General features: G+C 42.9%; 1 protein-coding gene across 5 annotated transcripts in view; it reads right to left on the minus strand.

The window, feature by feature from the left end:
* BANP (BTG3 associated nuclear protein) overlaps positions 1-23,513 on the minus strand; it is a 107,797-nt gene extending 84,284 nt beyond the window's left edge. For 3 of the 5 annotated variants that reach the window (XM_058155372.1, XM_058155370.1, XM_058155371.1), the window contains exons 1-2: positions 20,413-23,513; positions 5,707-5,906 (exon numbers count right to left, since the gene is read on the minus strand). In XM_058155372.1, coding sequence (XP_058011355.1) covers positions 5,707-5,906; positions 20,413-20,874 — 662 coding nt within the window. In that variant the 5' untranslated portion in view covers positions 20,875-23,513. Of the gene's footprint in view, positions 1-5,706; positions 5,907-8,447; positions 8,543-9,522; positions 9,653-20,412 lie in introns of all 5 variants that reach the window. The other 2 variants (XM_058155373.1, XM_058155374.1) reach the window with 1 other exon arrangement.
* Positions 23,514-25,289: the final 1,776 nt, after the last annotated feature.

The raw sequence follows: 25,289 nt of genomic DNA on the forward strand, positions 1-25,289 counted from the left end.
GCATTTCAAAATAGAGAATGCTTCCCTGTGGCATGAGAACCCGATGCAAAATCAAGCATCCGAAATTGGTATTGCGGGAATTAAGATTTCAATACCTAGGAAACTGCAGGCAAGTGCACATCCCATCAATCTATGTTTCGCCAGGCTAAAATACTCTTGTACATCAACTAATGGAACCCCGATAGCTCTGCTGGTCTTGTTAACAGAAATTCTGGAACTCTAATCTCATCCAGATCAGGGTTCTCCAAACTTAGCAATGTTAAGACATGTGGACTTCAATTGTGGTAGGAAAAGAGGGTTCTGAAAATACAGGATGGTAAACTTCCCTACTAGGGAAGAATCCCTCTCAAAACTCCCATCCGATGGTTTGGACAATGAAGATCTTTTATTAGGCGAACTCCAGCTGGAAAGAACGTAAATGAGCCTTCATCTTCCTAATATATTCCTCCCTTCGTACCCTCCAGTTTATAAAGGACAGAGGAGATACTACAGATTAGGCTGGATGTCAACTTTAGCATAGAAATCTGAACTTCTGCTTTTTGCCAAAATAGTGAAGATCCCAACTATTAGTCCTCTTCCGAATATGAAAGATATAAAAGTTAATCCAAGGAAGCAACGTTTTTTTCTTGTTTGACATCCATTTACAGATTATCAGCAAACTGCAACACCCAGAAAAATCAGTTAGAAGAAATGACCCAGGGTCAGAAGTGACGCGTCCAAGGAGCCTCTGCCTAGGGACTGCGTTGGTGGGCCACTTTGGTGAAAGATTGCTTAGGAAATACAAATCTGTCAAGCCTGACTTCACCGCTCTTGCACCGTGGCCCAAAAAGCTGGACCAGAATTCCCCGATCATTAGTCTGGATGCCTCAATGCATTTTCTAACCCACTGTGATGGCTACATCTGATGTCATGCTGAAGTGAAAAGGCCACATTCTTGCCAGTTTCCATGCTGGAAGAAACTTTCAGCATATTTTCTTGAAGACTAAGATAATTTTAGAGCCAGACTCCTAAGAAATTAAAGACAATCAGGGCCAGAAAAATTTATGGGGAGAACAGGCAGACTGAAGGAAGAGGAACAAAGCCGAAATAAAATAGGCAGAGCTGAAAATTAAACGCATACTTTAAAAAAAAACAAAAAACCTGAGCATATATGTATCATTTGAGAGCAGCATTAACCCTTGTAAAGGCTGCCACAAATGTGTTTGTCTTTAAGATGCTAATTTTGCTGCAAAGTAACAAAGTCATTCTTATTTGTTTTCATCTCATTGTATCCGTTTGGCAATACAAATAAAGATCACATTTGTGCCTTTGGACTCAAACCTGACTGGTGAGAGAGAGAGAATACATGCACGTGTTGTTTATTTTTAATAGTCTCCGCTTTTTACTTAAACCTCACACTTTCTGTGTCTTGTTTTCTTGGAGATAAATTCCTTCCAGCTGCACCCTTGTGACCTTATACCAATGGTCTCCAAACTTGGCAACTTCAAGACGTGTGGACTTCAATTCAGTGATGAAATCTGAATTTCTTTCCTACCGGTTCTGTGGGCGTGGCTTGATGGGGGGGGTCATGTGACTGGGTGGGTGTGGCTACGTGACTGGGGGATCAAAAGACAGAAACTCACTAACAATGTCCTGCTGGAGCAGGGTTGGACTGGATGACCTCCAGGTCCCTTCCAGACCTGGATTATCCTCTGAAGCTGCGTCTAGTGCCAGGTTTGGAGTCCTTCCTTTTTTCCTCTCCTTTTTCGTCCCTCCCTCTTTCTCTTTCTCTTTCTCTTTCTCTCTTTTCTTTCTTTTCTCTTTTCTTTCTTTCTTTCTTTCTTCTTTCTTTTTTCTTTCTTTCTTTCTTTCCTTCCTTCCTTCCTTCCTTCTTCTCTCTCTCTCTCTCTAATGAACTCCCCACCCCCACCCCATTTTTTGCCTCCCCCTCCATTTTTTGCCGAGCAGGCTTCAGTTTTTTTACCTTTTAAAAAATGCTTTTAAACGTAAAAAAAAAAAAAAGCCTCCAACAATCAGGCACTTCAGCCAGGATCTTCAGAGCCTTATTTTAACCCTTTAAAAGCACTTTTTTTTACAACCTCTTCAGCCGAAGAGGTTGTTAAAAAATGCTTTTAAAAGTAAAAAAAAAAAAGAAGGCTCTGATGATTGCGTGGCTTAGCCGGGCAAGGGGGAGGGGGGTGGGGGCAGGGATTTTTGCTACCTGTTCTCCGAACCATCCACCACCATCGCTACCGGATCAGGTGATCCAGTCCGAACCGGGAGCATTTCGCCCCTGCTTCAACTCCCAGAATTCCTCAGCTGGGGAATCCCCTGCCGGGTGGGGAATTCTGGGGATTGAAGTCAGGGGTGGGTTCTACTTCCCTTTACTACCGGTTCGCACTGTGCCCGCGTGCTCACACTCGCTCTAATAATAATAATAATAATAATGTTTTAATTTGTATACCGCCCTTCTCCCGAAGGACTCAGGGTGGTGAACAGGCAGATAAAATACAAACATACACAATAGTTAAAACAACCCTTAAAAAACTGATTTAAATTTGCCCAAAAATTTAAAATAACAATACACCCCATAAAATTACAAAAATTTAAAAACCCATCAAATTCAATTAAAATTTAAAAGTCAAATCAAGCTAGTCCAGCCATACGAAATAAATAGGTTTTAAGTTCGCGGTGAAAGGTCCTCTGCTTGCGCGCCCGCACCCACGCTGTTCTGTGCATGTGCAGATCGCTTTTGATGATGATTGGATCAGTGGGCAGAGCCTCCCGCCAGTTTTACTACCGGTTCTATAGAACCGGTCCGAACCGGGGGCAGCCCACCACTGGTTGAAGTCCACAAATCTTAAAGTTGCCAAGTTTGGCACTGCCTTAGACTGTGCTTACTCACTTCTCCTTCTCACTTCTCCAAACACAATTTATAGTTACCGTTTCAAAACTTTTAAAGCACCAGTGTCTTAACACTAGCAGAGTTGGAAGGGACCTTGGAGGTCATCTATACTAACCCCCCTGCTCACGCAGGAGATCTGTACTAGGGATTTGAACTGACGGCCTTTCGGATCGACAAGCTCAGTGTCTTAGCCACTGAGCCACCTGGTCAGTGTTCTTTACATCCTAGGAGATGGGAAATGGAGGCATTTTGGGAAAAGGGTTGAAAGGGGCTTTCACAGAACAGCCTCGTGTCTTTCTGGCACATCACATGGAGGAGAGTATGTCATATACCGTATACTGACAAAAACAAATATCCAGGGATTTTTCAGCAGTCCAGCCGCTTCCCAGCTATTTCTCTCATTTACTGAATGGCGATGATCAAGAAGTAATAGCAAAAATACAAAAATGTATTTTGCAGTCATGCACTACAGACTGGCAAAAAATTGGATGATGCTTTTGAGATGTGACTTTTGTCTATTTCTCTTCAGCAAAGTTGAGTTGCTATCTAAAAAGAAAAACATCTTGGAAGATAAAATCCCTAATCAGTTTATTTACTACAGGGCAAAGCAATTTAGGACTGAATATAAATCTAAGGAAAGGCTCTTAAAAATAAAGCAAGCACCGTAATTTTTTTCTTCTTTCCTCCCATCTTAGCATTGTTTTGGTTTCAAAGAGCATGTAATTTCTATTTTCTCATTTGGAAACTTTAATTTTAATAAACTCTTGTTATTACACTAATGATAAATGATGAACCCATGAAATAACACAGCTGTTAATGGCAACACAAAACCAGAGCAAGACTACACAACATTATTTATAATGTATAGCTCATCTCACAAAACTGTTCTGTGCACCTGGGGGAAAAGCATTTTTCACAAAAATATTTCCCTTGGTGAGACATAAACAGCTTCAGAATACTCATCAACACTTCATTAGGCAAAATGCAGCCTTGAGGTAGAGACTACATCCATCAAAAATGCAATCAACTCTAATTACTAAAATCTGTGATAACACTCACTGGACATACTTTGTCCCGTTTCCAATGAAGGTCTATATATCAAAACATGTTTTCAACAACCCACCACAGAAAAAGCAAAGTAAAGATTTAAACACACACCCCAAAGGAAAAGTTGGCATTAAAATAACTACTTTTAATAAGTGTAACCTCATGCTGTTGATGTTAACATACGCTGCCATCTGCTTTCCATGAAATAACAACAACAACAACAACAACAACAACAACAACAACGAGTTGGAAGGGACCTTGGAGGCCTTCTAGGCAGGAAACCTATACCATCTCAGACAGATTAAAGAGAAGGATGTGTATATTTTAGCTGGGTTTGGCTGTTTGGCTTTAGTTTCCTATGTGTGAACCCAGCCATCTTTTCAACAAATCCATAGTTAAAACAAACCAAGATCTAGCACTCTAAGTGAACCTGTCTTAAAGGTTATGTACAATCAGGAAACTGAAATTCCAGATATTTTGCTCTAAGGGAAACAAATCCCTCTGTAGAGGAAACATCGTCGTAACATTGGTCGTAATTCCACTTTCAATTTTTTTTAAAAATGTGAAAATCAGTGAGGATTTCCAAAAAAGAAGGTTCGAATGTGAATGTATTCAGTTTTTCCATGGTGTTGTTGTTATTGCCCATAAGCAACTCTCCATAAAAAAGGAGGTACAGTGCTGACATTTCTGAAATGGGAAACCACTCCTGCCCTGTTGCCAAGAAAACAAGCTGGAGGCATCCCTCTAAAAGTGTTTCTCAACCTTGGCGTGGAAGTTGTGTGGACTTCAACTCCCAGAATTCCTCAGCCAGCTTCTTGGAGTGGGCCAAGGGAGCCTTCACCAACACTCATTCTATGTGAGACAGTTCTAACAATCTTCCAATGGTGGGTTACATATTACTAATACCTCAACCATGCAACATCATACCCTGGGGGTGGGGGCATGTCCTAAATCAGTGATGGCTAACCTTTTTTTCCTCGGGGGCCAAAAGCGTACACGCGCGCACTATCACACACGCGCATGTGCCCACACCCATAATGCAGTGCCACTCCCGCATGCCCTGGCCCCCCCCGCATATGCGTGCAACCCTCGCATGCACGCACAACCCCCCTCCCTCACGCATGGGCACGCGACCTCCCCCCTTTTGGCCTTACAATCCAAAGCAGCACTGGAGGGGGAGCCTTTACCTCCTAAAACGGCTGGGGTGTGTGTGTGAAAGCTTCCAAAACGGCTGGGGGTGGGGGAAAGCCTCACCTTCCAAAACAGTGCTGGGAGGGAATCTCTGGAGATCTGGGAAGGCACAGGCAGCAGAAAGGGAAGAGAAAGGTAGCTTCCCCCCACGTGTCTCCCTCTTGCAGGGCAGACCCGAAAATCAGCTGGCCACGGGAAGCATGCACGCAGAGTGGAGCTGAGCTGGGCGATGGCTTGCATGCCCGCAGAGAGGGCTCCGTGTGCCACCTGTGGGACGTGTGCCATAGGTTTGCCATCACGGCCCTTGCATCACAGGCAAGGCTGCTACACCGGCTTATCTATAAAGTCCTGTAGAAACAGGCCAAGCCAAGCAAAAATGTTGCAAGACCTCCCAGTCCACCATCCCAAGGTAAAGAGATGTTGGCAAAGAGCCCCATTCTTTCTGCCTTCAAGAAAAAAGAAAAGTTTCTCATTCAAAGCTGCATGCCAAGTTCCTGACACTTAGCCCAAATCTGTCCTGCTTGACAGGGACAAACAACTGACCAGGAAACAGCAGAGGCAGGCAGTGACCCCAGGAGACTTACCATCTCACTTTGTTGCATGTCTGGGTGGCCCCCAGAGGGGATCCTGCCACCATGGGCACCTGGATGGGGCTATGTTGCTTGTTCATGACAAGGTCCAGTTTCTCTTCCAGGGACTTGCAGGTTGCATCCAGGGCCAGCAGCTTGGCTTCGATGCTATCCAGCCGCAGGCATATCGTTTGGTTGATGGAATACAGGAAGGACTGAGGAAGAGAAGGAGCGGAGTCAGCGGAGCAAGGCGACAAAGGGAGACTGTGTTTTATGCTGGCGTTTACATAGGCACCTGCAAAGGGCACCAAGGAACAGTGAAAGCAGGTGTGTCCCCAGAGCCTGTCTGGGATAAAAATAACCCTTTCGATGGTTAAAAGGCTCGCCTAAATTATGGGAAGAGAGCCTCTGAATCTGTTGTAGTCCACCAGCAGCCTGTGGAGCTGGCAACATAGTCAGACAGCAATGAGGCTGAGGAAGAGCATTGGCCAGTCCTGGAGGCTGGGAAAGGCCCGGATGAGGGCTCTGCGTCAGAGGCAGAGGAGGGGCAGGGCCATCGGGGAGTGAGGTGCGGACTCTGGAGCCTCCAGAGACTGACAGTAGTGAGGCAGAGGAACAGGAGGAGCCTGTTCCTAATGCACGCATGAGAAGAGCTGCCAGAAGGCAAAAGCAGCTAAAGCAAAGAGGAAGACTCAAGAGTAGGGCCAAGAGATGATGGGCCCCTCCCATAAGGCTTAAAAAAACAGCAGTAGCTTTTGGGCTCTTTGCCGGAAAACAATGTTGATAGCTTTGTGTTGTTGCATTTGTTTTGTATCGGTGTCTTCTGAATGTTTGCCAAGAAAGGCCTTTGGCAGTTTGCCTAATTGGACCAAGGTTGGTGATAGGACTGAGGAACTGTGTTGGGAGGAATCTGCTTTAATTTAGTTGGACTACGCTGAGAATGAGTTTATTCTCAGCTGTTCTAATGAAGTTTGTTTGTTTTTACACTGACTGACTTTCCTACTACCTACTTGGGTCACAACAGAATCTATAATGGCCCCAAGTCAAGGATCTGGTGGTATCCTTTCCAACAAATATATTTGATTCAAGGAACGAAGCCCACGTTGTTCCAGCTTGACTATTATTTCAGCCGTCACCCTTGGCCTACCCTCAGTTCAAATGATTATTACCTGCTCAAGGGTTTTGCCTTGGGTATTTCTGGAAACAAGAGGTGAAAAGGAGGGATGGTAAATATGCTTTAAGTTCTAAAGCATACCTAGATAATTGCGGGCCTTTTTAAAATAAGTATTCCACTCAAAAACATGAGATAATTATTTACGACAAAATATAGATTTTGCTTTGATTTGTACCTGGATGGGCCAGGGTTTCTTTTAAAATACTTCTTGTGCACCCTCTGGTGGATATGATTAAAATAATAAAACCAATTGAGTTCAAATGACCTACAAACTCTGGAGATGAAACACACAACTCTAGAAAACATCTAATTGCATTTTTAGGCTATTTTTCATTATAAGTCAGCAATCTCTAAACTTAAACTGAAACTTTTTCTAATCTTCTTAGTGAAAATTCTGCAGAATATTGAAGATTCATGTTAAGCATATTGCTCTCTTACTATTTTATGTATCTTCCTTTTTTAATTAAAAAGCTGTCAACACAGCCATAAGCTTTGTTGTTTGATACAATCAAAATTTATTTCTAGTACATAGGGAAGATCTGAGTAATTCTCACAGAGAGTAAGGGAAAATATAATTATTAACGTTGAATCTTCTCTGATTCATGGAAAAAAAATATTTTCCACTATCTAGTCGGGAGTATTCTGTAATTATGCTAACATGACTCCCCCCCCTCCCAGTATACATGCATCTGATATACACTGGTAACTTGGAAATGGATTTGTGCTGCAGTGATAATGTGTGTCAATAATACAGGTAGCTCTTGACTTACAGGAATTATGAGATAGTGAGTCATGCCAGTTGCTGAGCAGGTTGTCAGGTGACAGACACAACTTTATGACTTTTCTTGCAGTGGTCATTAAGCAAAACACCCATTGTTAAGCGAACCTGCAGTCATTAAGTAAACGCTGAGGTCATTAAGTCAATCCACTGTCCACAATGGACATTTTTTGCCAGAAATGAACAAAATGCTGGTTTCCAGCAATAAAACATTATCAATCACAGTCACATGACCATAGGACACTGCAAATGAAGGCTGGTTTTGCTAAGTGCCCAAAATACAATCATATGACCCAGGGGTGAAATCCACCAGGTTCTAACAGGTTCTGGAGAACCGGTAGCGGAAATTTTGAGTAGTTCGGAGAACTGGCAAATACCACCTCTGGCTGGCCCCAGAGTGGGGTGGGAATGGAGATTTTGCAATATCCTTCCCCTGCCACGCCCACCAAGCCACGCCCACAGAACCGGTAGGGAAAAAAATTGGATTTCATCTCTGATATGACCGCAGGGGAGAGTCAGCCATTGGACCTTCAAATCTGGAAGTATCTTTTTTTGAGGTCCATCATCACTTCAATGGTCATAAGTCAAGGACTAGCTGTACAAGAGAAGAGGCCTCAGATCTTTCCATGATAAAGTCTATCTCAAACCTTCAGGATGTTTGGCCAACATTAAACGTGCCCCTCGAAATATACTCAAGGACACTCGGTGTGCATGAATTAAATCACCTTAAACCATCAAAAAACATAGCTATGATCTACCCATTATTAGCTGCATTGTGCAAATGAGCATGTACATGGCTACAACCTTAATTGACGGGTCCTGACAATTGATTTCTATCCGCTGCCGTTTCAAAGGAGGGTCTACATCTTCATCAGTCACTTCATGGTTTTCCAAGACAACTGCAAGCCCAAAAACAGAAACAAGCAAACCGTTTTCAATAGTTCTATCAAAGGCCCTTAGTTGTGAAATAAAAGGGAAAAGTAACAAACTGGATGGAGAGAAGCGTTCTAGAAGCTGCCTGTGCTGGTAAATTCTTCTCCCAAAATTTGTTTTCACATCTAGGTTTTACCTATTATTTAAAGCAGTGTTTCGCAACTGTAGGCAACTTATATGGATTTCAATTCCCAGAATTCCCCAACCAACCCTGCTGGCTGGGGAATTTTGGGAATTGAAGTCCACGTGTCTTAAAGTTGCCAAGGTTGAAAAACACTGACTTAGAGAATTTCAGCAGTGGATCAGCAGCCAGATGTTGGACGTTTTAATTTCCTCGATAGCCCACCCACCAGATAAAGAAGAGCCCGGATTATGAGAATTAGTTCAACCCATCTGGGCAAATCTAAATTGGAGAAGGCTTCCTTAAATAGATTTGATCCGATGTGGCAGTCCTCTTCATTTATATGATGAACTTGTCTGAATGCTCCCATCTATTCCTAGTGAAGGCCAATGCTATAGATTCCATTGCCTCGTTTTCTGTCTTAAAAACAAAGTTAGAAGTAAAACACCAGAATTCCAGGACAGCTGGAAAATTGGAGGCAGTGAAGAAAGTTAAGTGCAAGGTTGTCACACTGCTGTTTTAATCAGCGTCACGAAAAAAGAACTTCCGTTACATTACTTCTTTAATTTTCTATGGAACACAGACCACTGAAATTTGTCTGAAATGATATAGGGTTTCCTGCCTAAGCAGGGGGTTGGATTGGAAGACCTCCAAGGTCCCTTCCATCTATTCTATTCTATTCTATTCTATTCTATTCTATTCTATTCTATTCTATTCTATTCTATCCTATCCTATTCTATTCTAAATTCTATACCACGAAACATGCAAATTGGGTGGCTGGGTTCTTTGTGCCTCCCTTACCTTTATATCTCTGCAATAACATACCTGGATGATCTGGGTTCAAGTCCTCCACAGCTATTTGAACTACATCCGCTAAATCCTGTTCTGTCATCATTCAGAAACAGGGGCGTGGGGCTGAACTGAAGGAGATCCGTCAGTTCATACAACTCTGATTCTGCAAAACATCAAAAATGGTGGCCCCATGAGAACTACAGCATTCATTACCCGCCACCCAGCACGTGTGAGTATTTTGACAAAGATAAAGGTAAAGGTTCCCCTCACACATAGGTGCTAGTCATTCCTGACTCATCTCCATTTCAAAGCCGAAGAGCTAGCGCCGTCCGAAGACGTCTCCGTGGTCATGTGGCTGGCATGACTCAACACCAAAGGCGCACGGAACGCTGTTACCTTCCCACCAAAGGTGGTCCCTATTTTTTCTACTTGCATTTTTACGTGCTTTCGAAACTGCTAGGTTGGCAGAAGCTGGGACAAGTAACGGGAGCTCACCCTGTTACACAGCAGCACTAGGGATTCGAACCGCTGAGCTGCCGACCTTGCGATCAACAAGCTCAACGTCCTAGCCCCTGAGCCACCGCTCAAATACAAATGAGCCACAAACAAATACAAATGAGTATTTTCGACAAAAAGAAATGTCCCTTTGATCTTCAAAGCATACAGGGATCCTCCCCCCCACCAATTGTTTCGTAACAGCAGTGGCAAGCAGGTAAGAGCCCTTAACTATTGGAGGCTGCAGCTCTCCTGGCGTGGCTGCTCAGACTGACTAGATCAGGGGTCTCCAATCTTGGCAACTTTAAGACTTGTAGACTTCAACTCCACAAAGCTGGCTGAGGATTTCTGGGAGTTGAAGTCCACAAGTCTTAAAGTTGCCAAGGTTGGAGACCCCTGGACTAGATGCTCAGCCGAAAACTCCCCAATTCCACTCATGCAATGAAGGAAGAGACCGTCTTGTTTTTTCCTCAATTTATTGTTGAGTACTGACTCCAAAGTCCATCATATTGACACTAAATACCGTTGTACAACTGCAGTCACCTTTAGACACAGTCTGATTGCTTCCAATGCTGTTCTTTAAATTATCAGCGCATTAAAGAAATCTCAACCATTGTTTTAATATCAGTGTAAATCTATGCATGTCTAGTCAGAAGTTAATTTTGACAAAATCCAGTAGCTTAAGTTACAGGTAAATGGTCCAGGACTTCAACTGATGTAAGTTACAGTTTTGAAAAACAAAACATGTTCTTCTGTCTTAGAAGTATTTATTACTGGTGAAACATAGCATATCTGTGTATGTATCCAATATTTTGTTTGTTATTGTTAGGATTGTTTTAGTCCAGGTTCCCCTGGTTATTCTGTGTTTTTAACTGTTTTTGTGTTTGTAATCTGCCAGAATCTGTGCACTGACATAATTGGGGAGGGGGGGCATTTCTAGAGTGGTTATTCCTTTTTTACTCCTTTGCATTGCAATCTCCTTGATTATGTTATATGACCTACTCCAGAATCTGACACTTAACAGAAAGCAAATTTAGGTAACGACAATGCAATTCAACCTATCTAGAAGACAAGAGGGCTGGAGAAGGCAGTTGAAGATGGACCAGAACGTAGAAGAGATGGCAGCGACTGCACCCATATTACACAATTACCAAATGTCCAAAGGTGCTTTTTCAAGAGGCAACTGGACTTTCTTCGTTTTTCTCTGAAAATATTTGCTTCTCATCCAAGAAGCTTCTTCGGTTTTGCCTTCAAGGAAAAACCAAAAAAGTCCAACTGTCTCTTGAAAAAGCACTTTCGGGACGACCGTGACCTGGATGAGTGAGGATCTCCATAGACATTTACCAAATGCCCTCTTCCTCAGCCGCAGACCACAGTCATCCTGTCTCTGGGAGAAAGTTTCTCAGGACTAAAATTAACACCAGCATTCAAGCTTGGGGGTCATGTGAGACTTTTTCCTCATTAGATTAAGATCAATGTAGCCAAGATGAAGTGGCATTTAGCCACCACTGATTTCATGAGAGTTAAAGCACCCTAGAATGGTTAGCGCTCAGTGGCACTTCTGTTGGACTGGATTATGTCTCCTCTTTTTAGCATTTTAATTCATGCCTAATCCGCATGTTTACTGTACTCACGGAAAAGCCCTCGTAGTAAAACAGATTAAGAAATCTATATGGACACGTTGACGAACTTATGCTGAATGGTACAAAATAAGACTTGGAAAGATCTTATTCTGATCTTTGATAAGATTCGTTCAGTTTGAACAAAACCAGTTTCTAGAGTTTCTACAATTCAGCTCCTGCAATATTGAATTCCACTTTCCACCCAAATATTTTATAACAGTGTTTTCTGGGGTTCCTGTAGAAGACTGCTGAAAGTTTTATCAAGGGAAATTTCTAGGTTCCCAAACTGATTTTATGAGATGGGAAGAGGTCATATCTAAATTTGTCCCAGATATGGAAAAGTGGAATGGGACAGAAACGGTGGGGAATATAACGACAGACTGATTGGTGTTTTTTTTCCCCCTTTGATATCTGGAGTGAAATTCTGTTAATGAGAAAAATCTTATTTGTCTCTGAAAGGCCAATGCATAATGAAGCACTCAGGTTGAACGAAAGCCAACTGAACCCAGCCATGTCTCTCTCTCTCTCTCTCTCTTGTGGTCCAGTTGTGGGATGCTTTTAAAACAGGCAGGTGAAGAGTAGACTTCAACTCCCAGAATTCCCCAGCCAGCATGGCAACTTTAAGACTCGTGGACTTCAACTCCCAGAATTCCCCAGCCAGCACGTGCTGGCTGGGGAATTCTGGAAGTTGAAGTCCACAAGTACTTAACGTTGCCAAGGTTGGAGACCCGTGATCTAGAGCATTGCTTTGAGTTTCCCAGCCAGCCAAGGCAACAGCTGTACATTTGGGGGTGGGGGGAGGTTAGAAAAAACCCTTTCTGAATTCTTCCCAATGAGGACACCGCAAGATATGGAGTTATTTATTCAAGTGGATCTGTCGCCAAGAAAGATTCATTTGAAATTCGGATCACCGTGAAAGGATTAGGAGCGCATTTGCGCTGTGGCGAGGGGCCCAAATGATCTGGCAAGAGACTGAGGGCATGTGGCTGCCATTTCTCTCCTTTTGGCAAATTAACTTTGCCATTTCTCAGAAGTCTTGGGCCAGTGCCAGCTTCCACATAATAAAACAGCTGTGCGCGGATTACAGTTTCTTCATGTCCCGAGCTGCAAATGCGGTTGGAAGCTCGGCTGAAGCTGAAGGGAAAGAATCTTTCAATCCATAAATTAGGAAAGGGACCCGGCCAAATGGCTTCCCACCCCCTTCCCTTTTCATCTTGGCTTTGCTCAAAGGGAAATCAGAATCATGCACAGATTCTATTAGGGCAGGTAGTTCTCGATTTACGACCAGAGTTGAGCCCGAGATTTCTGTGGCGAAGCGAGATGTTTGTTAAGTGAGTTCTGCTCCCTTTTACGACCTTTCTGGGCCACAGTTGTTAAGGGAATCTGGCTTCCCCGTTGCTCGTCAGAAGGTCATAAAAGGGGATCATGTGACCCTGGCACACGGTACCCGTCATTAAATGTGAACCAGTTGCCAAGCGTCTGAATTCTGATCACGTGACCAAGGGGATGCTGCAAGGTCTTAAGTGTGAAAAACGGCCGTAAGTCACTTTTTTCAGGGATGTTGTAACTTTGAATGGTCACTAAGTGAGTTGTTGTAAGTTACCTGTACTACTTATCGGTTTCCAAATGAAGGTGCTATGGGGGAGCTGGGTTTTACCAGGCCATTCTGCAGGTCAAGGAAGTGAACGCAAAGACAGACTTTTGCCCCAGAACGATCAGTTTTTAGCATTAATTGTGACCCCCCCCACCCCACCCACCCCACCCACATACCAAAAGATACACGACAGCCCCACTAGGCAGACCAGGCCAAGAAATCAACTCCACAGGATGGCTAGAACTATTTTATTGCGATTGGCTACAATAATAAAATCCTGGGGATCTAATTGTGCTGCACCTCCTCCCCTTTCTTAGACTCTTGGGAATTAGGGAAGCGCCTGCCTGAATCGCTTCCAAATATTTATCTATTTGTTGTGGACTTAAAATATGTCATCCCCACCCCGTTTCCCCTGGCCATAATACCTCCTGCATCTCTCCATCCAGGTCATTTTCTTCATTCTCTGCATAAAGTTTATTGCTGTTCACGATGTTCTGATTAATTTCGTACATCATGCTAAGCCATACTTCAATCACAGTAGGTTAAATAAATCAAACCGGGGAGATTCACAAACCCTGCTAAGTCATAAAACCGGTATTTAGAAATCACAACCCCTGGTTTATGCAACGCATGGATTTAAATCCCATTTGGGTGTAGTGCAAAGGATGAACCCAGCTATCGTTGTCTATTAAACCAGGATCTGCTTCCAAAGAATTCATATTCCTCTCTCTTTGCATTCAACTAGCAATGGGGCTGTATCACATCGATGCTCATTCCAAGTATTTTTGGAGAGAAAAACAATTGGAAAAATACATCTCAACAGCCTCATGGCGCTGAAAACTAAGTAGGGTTGGGTCCAGCTGGCATTTGGATGGGTAACCACCAAGGAATCCCAAAATGCTAAACTGAGAAGCCCCAGAATTAGTCAATGGCTAAATATCAGAGATGTGTCCATGAAATAAAAATCAACTCAAACAAAGTTTGTTATCCTGCAAACTAACTGTAGAATTTCCCCTTCAGTTCAATCTTTTCCATCTGCCTTTTGAACCTTTCTGTAGAAATTTCAGAAGAACGTTACTGTTTCATGGTCCTTTGAACAGGGGTCCTTATTCTAATAGCACTTGCTTAGAGCAAAAAAGAACCCTGCCCAAACAAATATGCCATTTAGAACCTAGGTGCTAGAGTAAGTCTATCATGGATCTCTTGCAGGGAGCTGATAGACAGAGCATGTATGCAATTGTTCACTCTTGTAAAAAAGCCTTCAGAAGTTGCTAGCCTGCTGGGATCTAACCCAGGGGTCTTGGTCTTCAACCTTGCTGATTGAGGAATTCTGAAGTCCACATGTCTTAAAGCTGCCAAGGTTGGAGACCCCTGATCTAACCCAACGGCTAGCTGCTTTCCCTGTTGGATAACTGAAACGTCTCAAGAACTTGCTGGATGTATTCAAGTTTTTCTCTGCCAGCCGTCTTACTCACTTATATCCAAATTTTATTGGCAAAGATACTGGACAATCATTAACGTACTTTCCTCTGTTGTCTGCAGAAAACGATATGCAGGGGATAGATTGCTTATGGGGCGATTCCACATAGCTTAGGACTGCCAAGAATCCTAACTTTCCTAGGCATGGAAGGTTATCTGGACAACTTTTCCATATGCCCGCTCTGATCTGGAGCAATAGACAAGATAACTTTGATGCAAGACAGAATGAAACTCAGATCTTCCTTTGCTAGTCAAGCATGCTTGCTCCGTTTATTAAATTATGAAAACTATTCAAGAAAATAATTTGCCTTCTTTTTCATGATAGGATGATTATTGTTACTATTTACTTTATTCATTAAATATGAAACTCAGTCAACTGAACATGAAAAAGTGCACCACAAATACCATTGACTGGTGCTGATGGCTGATACGGGTTGCTGCCAGCGTCCTAGGTATCAACCAAGTACCTTCTTAAGATGTACAATGTTCCAAGTAGCACAGTTTTTTGCAGTTCTGCTGGTGTTATTGCAGGAAGCTACAATTTGTTGATGTATCTTATAAAATTCTTGGACATGGTACCAAGTGCCCCGATGACAATGGGTATCACTGTTACGTTTCATCCATAGCCGTGTAGTTTCAATGGCCAGATCGCAATATTTCATGATTTTTTTCCAGATCTTTTTCTTCAACTCTAGCATCTCCTGGGACCACAATGTTAATAAATTGTACATTTCGGTTTTCGACAACTGTGATACCTGGTGTGTTGTGTTCCAAGTGACGATCTGTCTGTATTTGAAAGTCCCCCTTCTCATTTTCTATAACTTTTTCCACTTTATGTTCCCATGACTTTTTGGATACAGGCAGGTCGTATTTTTTACATAATGACCAGTGGATTAATTTAGCAACTCGGTTGTGTCTAGTTTTGTAATCAGTTTGTGCGATTTTGCTGCATTCACATATTAAACATGAAACAGTTTCGATTTTGTTGTTGCAAAGTCAGCAATTTGGATTGTCGGTGGATTTTTGTATCTTTGCTTTCATGGCATTAGTTTGTAGTGCTTGTTCTTGAGCAGCGAGTATTAAACCTTCCATTTCTTTCTTGATGGTTCCCATTATTATTGTTATTGTTGTTTTTATTATTATTATTCCTTGCACTGGTTGATCCATTTCAATTCAGTTTGATAAGTACGTGGATTGTAAACCACTAGGTTTTTCTTCCTGAAAATGAGGGCTTTGTTGCAGATATTCCCACCATATGTTGCTCCAGTGACAAAAATAGCTGATGAAGATGAGGAGGAATAGAATAGAATAGAATAGAATAGAATAGAATAGAATAGAATAGAATAGAATAGAATAGAATAGAATAGAATAGAATAGAATAAACAGAGTTGAAAGGGACCTAGGAAGACTGCACTACCAAGCTCTTTGGCTTTTGTTTCAACAAAACCATAAATCATTTCAGTTGCATATAGGCGTGTCCGAAGATGAACAATTCCTTCCAGGTTTGTCAGTTTCTGAATCATATTAGAATAATATAAAGTAGAATAAATTGAAAATAACACCCACATATTTCAATGGGACCAAGTCTTAGTTCAAAGTTCTGAATGTAGTTTTGGAGAAATGGGCCAATCCTATGCAAATCGACACGAATTTTGCCACTGCTTTATGTCACCTATTTTGCAGGACCAAAATGATTGCTTATATTTTAAGTTCAGGGAAGTTGTGGCAAAAGGACATCTTCACCTGTAAAAAAAATCAAGGATTTGGATAGAATTGTGACTAAATAAATTAGAAGGTTTTCTAATGCACCTTCCTCCGATCAGAGCCCTTGATGCGTGGAGTCCACAGTTCCCAGAATTTCCAGCCAGTGCAGGCTGTTTAGGAGAAAAAGCCAGGAACGAAATCTGTTAAACGGAGGGCGCAATAAATCTGCCCATCTGTTGCTTTTGCAGGAAATACAGGAAAGTTTAAAAACCGCGTCTTCGCCTTAGTTTCCATCTTTTACGAGAAGGAGTGAAAACCACAAGTGGCAAGAAATCCCAAGTATCGGTTTGCTGAGGTACTAAAGAACATTAACCTTTCTTCTATTTCTTCGAAGCATGGATTCCTAACTCTCTGGTGGTGGTAGCTTGGATTCTGACATGATTTTCCATTCCCATGTCACTCTAATTTAGTCGGAAAAGCCCTCTCCTTTGAAGAATGGGATGGCCAAAAAGTTCAGAAGATAAGAAAGTGAAACGAAGTTCAGCATCGTAATCCAGAGATCAGCCCTCAAGGCATGAAGGCTGCCTTGGCTGCTCTGAAGTAAAAACGCAGTAAAGTTGGGCTTTTTGGAAAGAGGCACCTGTCAGAATGCACGGCCTTTCCCGGTATTGAAAAAGAACATTTATTTAAGTGGATTAAATTAAGTGTCTCCAGGAGCACATCTTGCACGTTTTCTGACACCAGAGATATTTACTGCATTAAATAAATCTATAAATCCTTTTCCAGTATTTAAAAAAAAATTGGACCAGAAACAAACCCAGCGCAAACAGGAATCGGGTCAATCTGGAGAACGTGGTTTCTTCCCGCCTCGTTTGTATTATTTTGGGCAGCAAATGCTCTCCATCTCTTCCATCTTATAGAACCATCCAGGGCCCCAAATGCATCTCTCGATTCCAGCAGCTGCCAAGGTTCGTTTACAAACTCTGGAAGATCGGTTCTCACTTTACAAACCCAAGCTTGGATCCCGTCTTCAGACTCGCTGGAGCTTTTAACCCTCCCATCCGAGTTCATTGATCCCGACCAATTACATCCCATGGAATACTGATTAATAAGAGTTGCTTATTTTTTTAAAAAAAACAGGGCTATTAGTAAGGAAAGGTCAAGGGGAGAATATAAAGCGTGGTCTTCTATTCCCCTCAAATCGGCAAACTTTGTGTGTGAGTAAAGGGGCCGATATGTCCCAAAAGTCCCGCTTGGATTTTGCAGAGCTATATGGGGGAGGGGGGAGCAAAGGGGGGCAGAGTAGGCTTGCACCTGACTTGCCTGCAATGGTTTTCAACCCTTTTCAAAAAAAATCCAGTCATCGCATATGGTATATTCTTTGTCCATCTGATTTTACTGACATCCTTAAAATCAATTACGCAGAATAGCTCCGAGTTTAAATATTTATTGTGATGAGCAGTGGCTTTCCAGCAATTCTCCTAAGAGAATAGAAAACAGAATCCCTCCAACCAGAGGGGATTTAGGAGCAGTTGCTCTTGTAATTAAGTCAACTGGGATGCTGGTTTTGTTATCAAGTCGAGGCACACAAGCAGCCGAAATTGCTAAAGGAAGAGTATCGTCTTGTGTTTCTCTCTCTCTCACACACACACCCCAAAGGCATATAACGATTCATTCTAGCTGGCTGCTGCAGCCACTGCCAACTGCGTTTTATTTTTCCTGCAAAAGTGAATGGATGCAGTGATAAAGGAACCAAAGCAGGAAAGGAAGACCAGCAAGAAGGGACTATCCTGACCTGCGAGAAAGGAATTCTACTTTGGCCTCCTTTTCCAAAGGAACATAGAAAGCTGCCTTGTTACAAGAATGGTGAGAGCATTATGGGTGCCCACTTGGAGAGATGCCTTTAATGAAAAAATAGCAACAGAGATCTTCTCTAAATCTGTTCCGTATTTAGAGAGATTAGCGGATGATCCCATTTATGCCCAGAACTTCCAATCTGTTTTACCATTCAGTTAGACTGCACTGGTCCTTTTGAAAGACAAGACAGGCCATTCAGGGATCAGAGCCCCCCCCCCCATTCAATTACCATCCCTGATGTGCCATCAAGATTGGAGCACTTATGACTCCAGTACCTGCTAGGTCCACTTTCCTCTGCTGCTTCTCTTCACCTGCCTGCGTGAACGTTCTTTTCGTTTATGCAAACCTACATATCATCCATATTCATATATTGTGATCCATGCAGTTCAGCCAACTACTAAAAGCTCCCTGCCATCTATTTGCAAATACAGATGAAAGAAAATGCCGTTTAAAATGCCCAAATTTCAGTCAAGCAATCCAAGCAATATGGTTACGCATTTAATTAAAAACAGCCAATCCCAATTCCAAAATATGTGTAGTCATATATACATACCTCTGCTGTGGCCAAAAATTAAATAGAACTAGCATAAGTTGCTTGGATTATTAATTATGCACTTAATTCAGAAAGCCAGGCCTAACTCCCAAAGAAATGGATACATATTTAAATTCTTCTGGCTTGGATAAAAATCGATGTTGTTCTGGATATGTAATGTATTTTTCATTGAGGTTTTCTCTGAATTGTGTCATATCAAAAGATTTCTAGTTCCATGTGCTAGTAGTTCCAACACATTTGCACATTTCTTGCACGCAACATATCTGCAACTGCTCAAGTTCAATCCTTAGATAAGATCTCATTTCGCTTCCACTAAAGCAGGTTGTACAACTTGGTTTTATTAGTTGTGTGCCCTACATCAAAGGATTCTGCTGTCCAGAGGGCTAAACTGTTACCAACTGTTCTAAATGTTACCAACTGATTTCACAGTGATGTGAAAACATCGACGTTTGTTATATAAACACTCATGGGAAGTGAAGCAACCATTATGTACACTGAAATTTAATGCTTCCTGCTTATTATTACAATGTATTTATTATGATAGATGCTTTTATCTCAGACTAACTGCCTACAATATTTCAAAGACTACAGCCTGTTAATAAATTGTACACCATGCTTTTAAACCACCGAAAACTTCTTTGTTCAGCCTATAATGTTATGACCTGTTTTAAGTGCCCAGCGTTGCAGTGGGACAGCAGCTTGTATTTTATAACTGTCCCTGTTCAGAGAATTATCATACATCCAGTTCATTCACCCAAAGAACATTTATTATTCAAGCGCCTTCTTATCTCACCCAATTGGGTTCATGTTTAAGATGCTGCAGGAATTCGGACCTTTCAAGAAGCACCAAGCTCTCGGAAAGAAACTGAATCCTGCTTGGAGTTCCGCAGGCACCCAGCCAACCCAGCCCCCTTTCCCTTCTCAATTCTCTTCTTTTGTGCCATTTACATTTCCCATCCCTATCTTTCCTGGACAAAGCACTGGTACAGTCGGGTACAACAGCGGCTAATAAAGAGAGAGACGTCCTCGCATGGTGGGGGGGCGGGCAAAAGGGTGGCTCGACTAGATGACCTCGGTGGACCCTTCAGACTGGGCTTTTCACTTCTAGCCTGGGCACTCGCTAAGGAAAAAAAGGGGGGGGGAAATGGGAAGGGGGGGGGTCTCCGCAATCTTTCAGCCACACTGTCGCAGATGCCCATCCGAGCATCAATCCTAATTGGGAGGACTACAACTCCCATCATGCCCAGCCACGAAGCTGCAGCTGAGCCAAGGGTGCCGCCCGGGGGCCGGACGCCAGCGCCTCGCCTGCTGCGGATGATGGGAGTTGTAGTCCTGGCGGGGGGGGGCGCCGGGCAGAGCGGCTTCCTGCCTGCCAAAGGGCGGGGCGACGGGCGGGGGGGGCCGGCGCGGGCGGGGGGGGGGAGCGAGAGCCAAAGTCTCAAGCCCCGCCCCTGCGCGCCCCGCCCCCGCCCCCTCCCGCTCGCGGCCCTGCGGGCTGGGCGCCGTGAGGCGACCCGAGCGAGCTCTCCGTCGTCCTGAGGGGCTGAGCCGGAGCCCTCGGACGCCGCGGCCGAGAAGCCGCAGCCGCAGCCGGGAACCCGCGAGAGAAGCGAGGTTACCGTTTGCCTTGCCGAATTCTCGTGGTGTTTGGCCGGGCGGCTGCGATAATGGCGTCCTTCCTCGCGAGAGATCCTCCGGAGTCGGCCGCTGCGCAGGCGCGCTCGGCTAGCGCGTCCCCTTGCCTTAGAGCCCCGAGATTGGCGCGCAGGCGCACTCCGCGCTCTTCCCCGCTTGGGAGCCGCCGGCGCGTCGAGAGCCAAGCAGGGCGGCCGCGACGGCCTCGAGACGAGCGGGAGGACTCGGAGTCCCAGAGGGCCTTGCGCGCGCGCGATCCCTCTCTGCCCCGTGCCGCCCTTGGCACTCTGGGAGATGTAGTACGCCGGGCGGAGCTGTCCTTCTTGACCGTTTTGGTGGGGGCTGCAGGGAAGCGAAGGTTTCCGATGCGGGTCTCGGGGTCTCCTGTACCAAACGAATAAAATGTGCACTTTCTCGGAGAAGCCCATATTTTTCAAACTTGGCATCTGGAAAAGGGATGATGGGCTTCCAGAATTCCTCGGCCGGCCTGGCCAGCCTTTCCAACTCAGAAAAGTTGGGCTGAAAAAAGATGCTTCTGCTGCGGCTAATCCGAATTTTCTGCAGTGGCCTAATAATGCAAACAACCCGTTGAACAATGTATTTCATAAATGTATATAATCCCCAGGAAGCAACAGGACAGAATTTGGAGCCACTTAATTAGGAAAGATGACACCTTGTTCATTTGATATATATGGAGAACACATCATGAGAAGAAACCAAAACTGGGATTTAAATGGCTGGGAGAAATAACAACCAGCTCAGAGTAGCTGATGATGCCCCATGGGTGGCTGGACAGGAGGAAAAACTAAAAAGAATCACTGAAGGTGGAAGATGATTTTACAAAAGACAGTTGCACGATGTTGAAAGAATCAAATATTGGTCCACAAGCAACGCAAACTCAATGAAAATAGTTGGAGAAGTGGGGCTGATATCCACGTAGGCTCCAAAGTTCTGGGTTTCTAGCCCACAAACAAAGAGATAGCTGAATGTGACAGATCATGAGCAAGCTCAGATGCATCACGTTGACAATAAAAGTCCTTACTGTCAGGACTTGTAATGTTGCCAGTTTTAATGTATAGCTCTAAGAGCTGGACCCTCAGAAAAACTGAAGGAAGAACAAGCTGGAGGCTTGGAATTACACCTTGGAGTAGTAGAAAAACAAACCACCCAATGCTTGATCAAGGTTGCTAATAACGAAGGCAGATTTTTCTCAACCCTTCATTCAAACCCAACAATCATTGGAGATGCTTTGAAAAATCAAAGGCCAATGGAAGAGATGACTAATCACCATATCTGTGTCACCTTCACGGATGATACAAGGAGCGGCGTATATGAGCTCAAAGAAGCCATCAAGGATAGACAGTCCTGCCAAAATTATATCTTTCAGATCACAGAAATTTCAATAAGAATGAACAGCTGTTCTATTCCTTGATCTCTCTTTGGGTCCCCTTAAAATAGCAGGGCAGGGCCAGCTAGTTCCTGCCTACGAGATTGACTGAGCCAATGTTTTGAAGCTCACATTGTCCAGACTTGGTGTTATCAGTTTAGGGCCTGTTTCAGGCACTTTCTATCAACCCAGTCTATAATTTACGGTAAAAATTAACTCTCTGTACATAACACAGTTTCTGACAGTAGAACAAAGGTTGTCTCTCATGGTTTATAGAAGAGAGATGCTCAAACAAGATCCCTAAAGATGGGCTTTTGGGGGTTCCTGGAGATAGCGAAGATGACTTTCTTGAATATAAAGATCCTGCTAAAACCTGAGCAATTTTCCTCTTGCCCCTTAGCTTCCCAGGGGGGCTTTGCTGAATGAGACCTACCTGGAAGTCAACAAATCTGATATCACTAATCTTAACAATTGTTTTCCCCATCAAGGGTCATCATTCCCCTTCCCCTGTTTGTAGACTCGGTGTCCTTCAGCCAGCTGTTTGCCATTCATAAAATGCTTCTGGGAACAGGACACCAGAACAAATACTGCGGTGTTTTAAAAGAAGATTGTGCAAAAGAGGAAAAAGAATCCCCCGTTCAGAGTATTCTTTGCAATCCTGAAATTCTTCTTATATGGGAGGAAAGAGGACATAAAGGTAGACAGTTTCTCAGGGACAAAAAATAGTGCAGAGCCTCAGTGGGGTCATCCTGCATCAGAACCTACAATCAAAGAGAAATCTGCAGAGGGACAGGTTGAAATTTAACTCTTTTTCTTTTTTTTTTTGGCAATCCGTTTGCTCTAACAGGACATTGACACTATATCTTTTGGTTTGAATGGTGAAGGCGCTTTTTCCTTTGCTACAAATCTATTCTTTTTTAAAAAAAAAAAAATGAATATATTTCTTACCAATCTAAAAATAAGGAACTTGACCCATTTGAGCAAAAAGTCGAAAATTGCCTGGGGACAGTGTCTGACAGCCCGAAGATCCTGCAGCTTGATTAGCTGCACTCATAAAAACAGGTATGCTTCCTGTAAGTATCCGGCTTTTATTCTCTCTTTTTCAGGAAGATTTTAATTTAATCCATTGGCGTTTGTGTGAATGGTATCAATGGATCTCTGTTTCTGGTGGGAGAAAGCACTTTTATGAAATCGGAGCAGTAGCAATTGTTTTCATTGGTTTGTTTCTTTTTGCTATAATGAGATTTTTACATTGTGACCAACGTTTACTATAACTAATCATTTTTGAAAACAGTATTTTGGGAGGGCTAGAAAGAAAAAAATGGTTTTAAAAAAATTCCTCTTTTGCTTGTTGCACTGGATTAAAACATTCCCCTTTCCAGTTTGGTGGATGGATTTAAGCCAACCAATATCTTTCACATTTTAAACCAAGTGAAAACCTCAGCTCAAATGGTGACAAAACATCAAGGGGTGATTGAAAATATACTTGATCACTCTTCACCTGCCTGGAACCCTCACTGTATTTCAGACATCATTACGTTAGAGAGGGTCCAGAGATATTTTACTAGGAGAGTTCTCAAATCTTCTGCTCGAAATAAAATTCCCTATTCCCCCCAGGCTTGAAATCTTAGGTCTAGAAAGCCTCGAACTATGCCGTCTACGTTCCGACCTATGCTTAGTTCATAAGATTATTTACTAAAATGTTCTACCTGTAAATGAATACTTTAATTTCAACCATAATAACACGAGGGCCATCAATAGATTTAAACTCAATGTAATTCGCTCTAATCTTGATTGTAGGAAATATGACTTCTGGAATAGATTAGTAAATGTCTGGAACACTCTACCTGATCCTATTGTTAGTCTCTCTAATCCCCACACCTTTTACCATAAACTGTCTACCGTAGACCTTTCATGTTTCTTAAGAGGTCCCTAAGGGGGCGTGCATAAGCGCACCAGTGTGCCTACCGTCCCTGTCCTGCTGTTCCCAATTATATGTAATCATTCTATGTATTTATGGCTAGGTTTTGCCAATTTATATCCTTTATTTTGGTGCCAAAAATGTTTCACGTGTCCATGTCTATGTCTACTCTGTTACTTGTTTTCTTGTATTTGTTGACAAATAAATAAAATAAATAAATATTATTTATCTCTAAACCTGGGCAAAATCATAAGGAATCTATCCCAAACTCAGCCTTCTCTCTTTTCAGTGTGAACATGTTTGCTTTCCTGCTACAAACCAGCATTATTTAACAAGCGTCACTGGGAGTAGAGTTAAAAAGAGGTCAGCCAAGCAACGCCATAGCCAATTATGCCTTCGGGCAGAACGATAAATCTTTTATTTATTCTGTCCACTTTGGGGCACCTGTGGTCACGTTGGCATATCGGTGATCTACCCCGTTTAAAGGTTTTGCTTTTCCACTCATCAGAAAATCCTTTGGACCTCTTAGCATATTAACCAATTGTGTGCAATAATTACAAGGGCCCCCATTGGCTTCAGAAACCGGAATTTCCAGTCAGACCAACAAACATTTTCACCAGAGAAAAATCAACCCCTCTGGGTTTCGAAATAAATACTGGTAGATCAGCTATGGATCACTGGAACAAACAGGATTCCATGAATAACAGAATAACAGAGTTGGAAGGGACCTTGGAGGTCTTCTAGTCCAACCCCTCCTGCTCAAGCAGGAAACCCTATACTATTTCAGACAAGTGGCAGTCTTTTTAAAAGCCTCCATGAAGACATAATTTTCAAATATAGTTTTTAGATATAATTTATAAGACAATAATTTTTCAGCTAAAAGCAATTATTCTGGACCAGGGGTCTCCAACCTTGGCCACTTTAAGACTTGTGGACTTCAGCTCCCAGAATCCCTCAGCCCAGCTTTGCTGGCTGAGGAATTCTGGGAGTTGAAGTCCACAAGTCTTAAAGTGGCCAAGGTTGGAGACCCCTGTTCTGGACCATTTTTTAAAAAATCCCATAAAGTACATTTGGCCAGTACTTTTCTTTAAAAGCTTCCTTTCAACCAAACTCAACTTCCAGTAACTTTGTGAATTTGTCTTTGACGTGGTTTTCTTACTTAGCAATAAAACGGAGGTTAACTTCTTCTTTTTCTGAGTAACTGATAGCTTTGTGTCTGATCAAGAGCTAAGAAGACCAGTTTCTATTTATCTTTGAGGCCTCAAATGAGTGTTCAAAATGTCACAGAAAAGGATACGAGCTTTGGAAAAACTCAGTTCTTCCTTTGCTTGGAGGTTAAGCAAAAAAAAAAAAAAAGGATGATCAGGAAGGTAGCAAAAACTGAAGCCAGCTGCAAATGGTGAGATCCCATGGTTTCTGTTTCTCAGCCAGTTCTGGATTATTCAACCAGCCATCATGAAATTAAGCAGGCATGGTGCAAAGAGACCCAAGTTTCATAAACCCATTCCTGAGTATTCAAAATGCAGTATAAACAGCCAGAGATACATGAACAT

The sequence above is a fragment of the Ahaetulla prasina genome, chromosome 12 (genome assembly GCF_028640845.1).
Source record: "Ahaetulla prasina isolate Xishuangbanna chromosome 12, ASM2864084v1, whole genome shotgun sequence".
Lineage (NCBI taxonomy): Eukaryota > Metazoa > Chordata > Lepidosauria > Squamata > Colubridae > Ahaetulla > Ahaetulla prasina.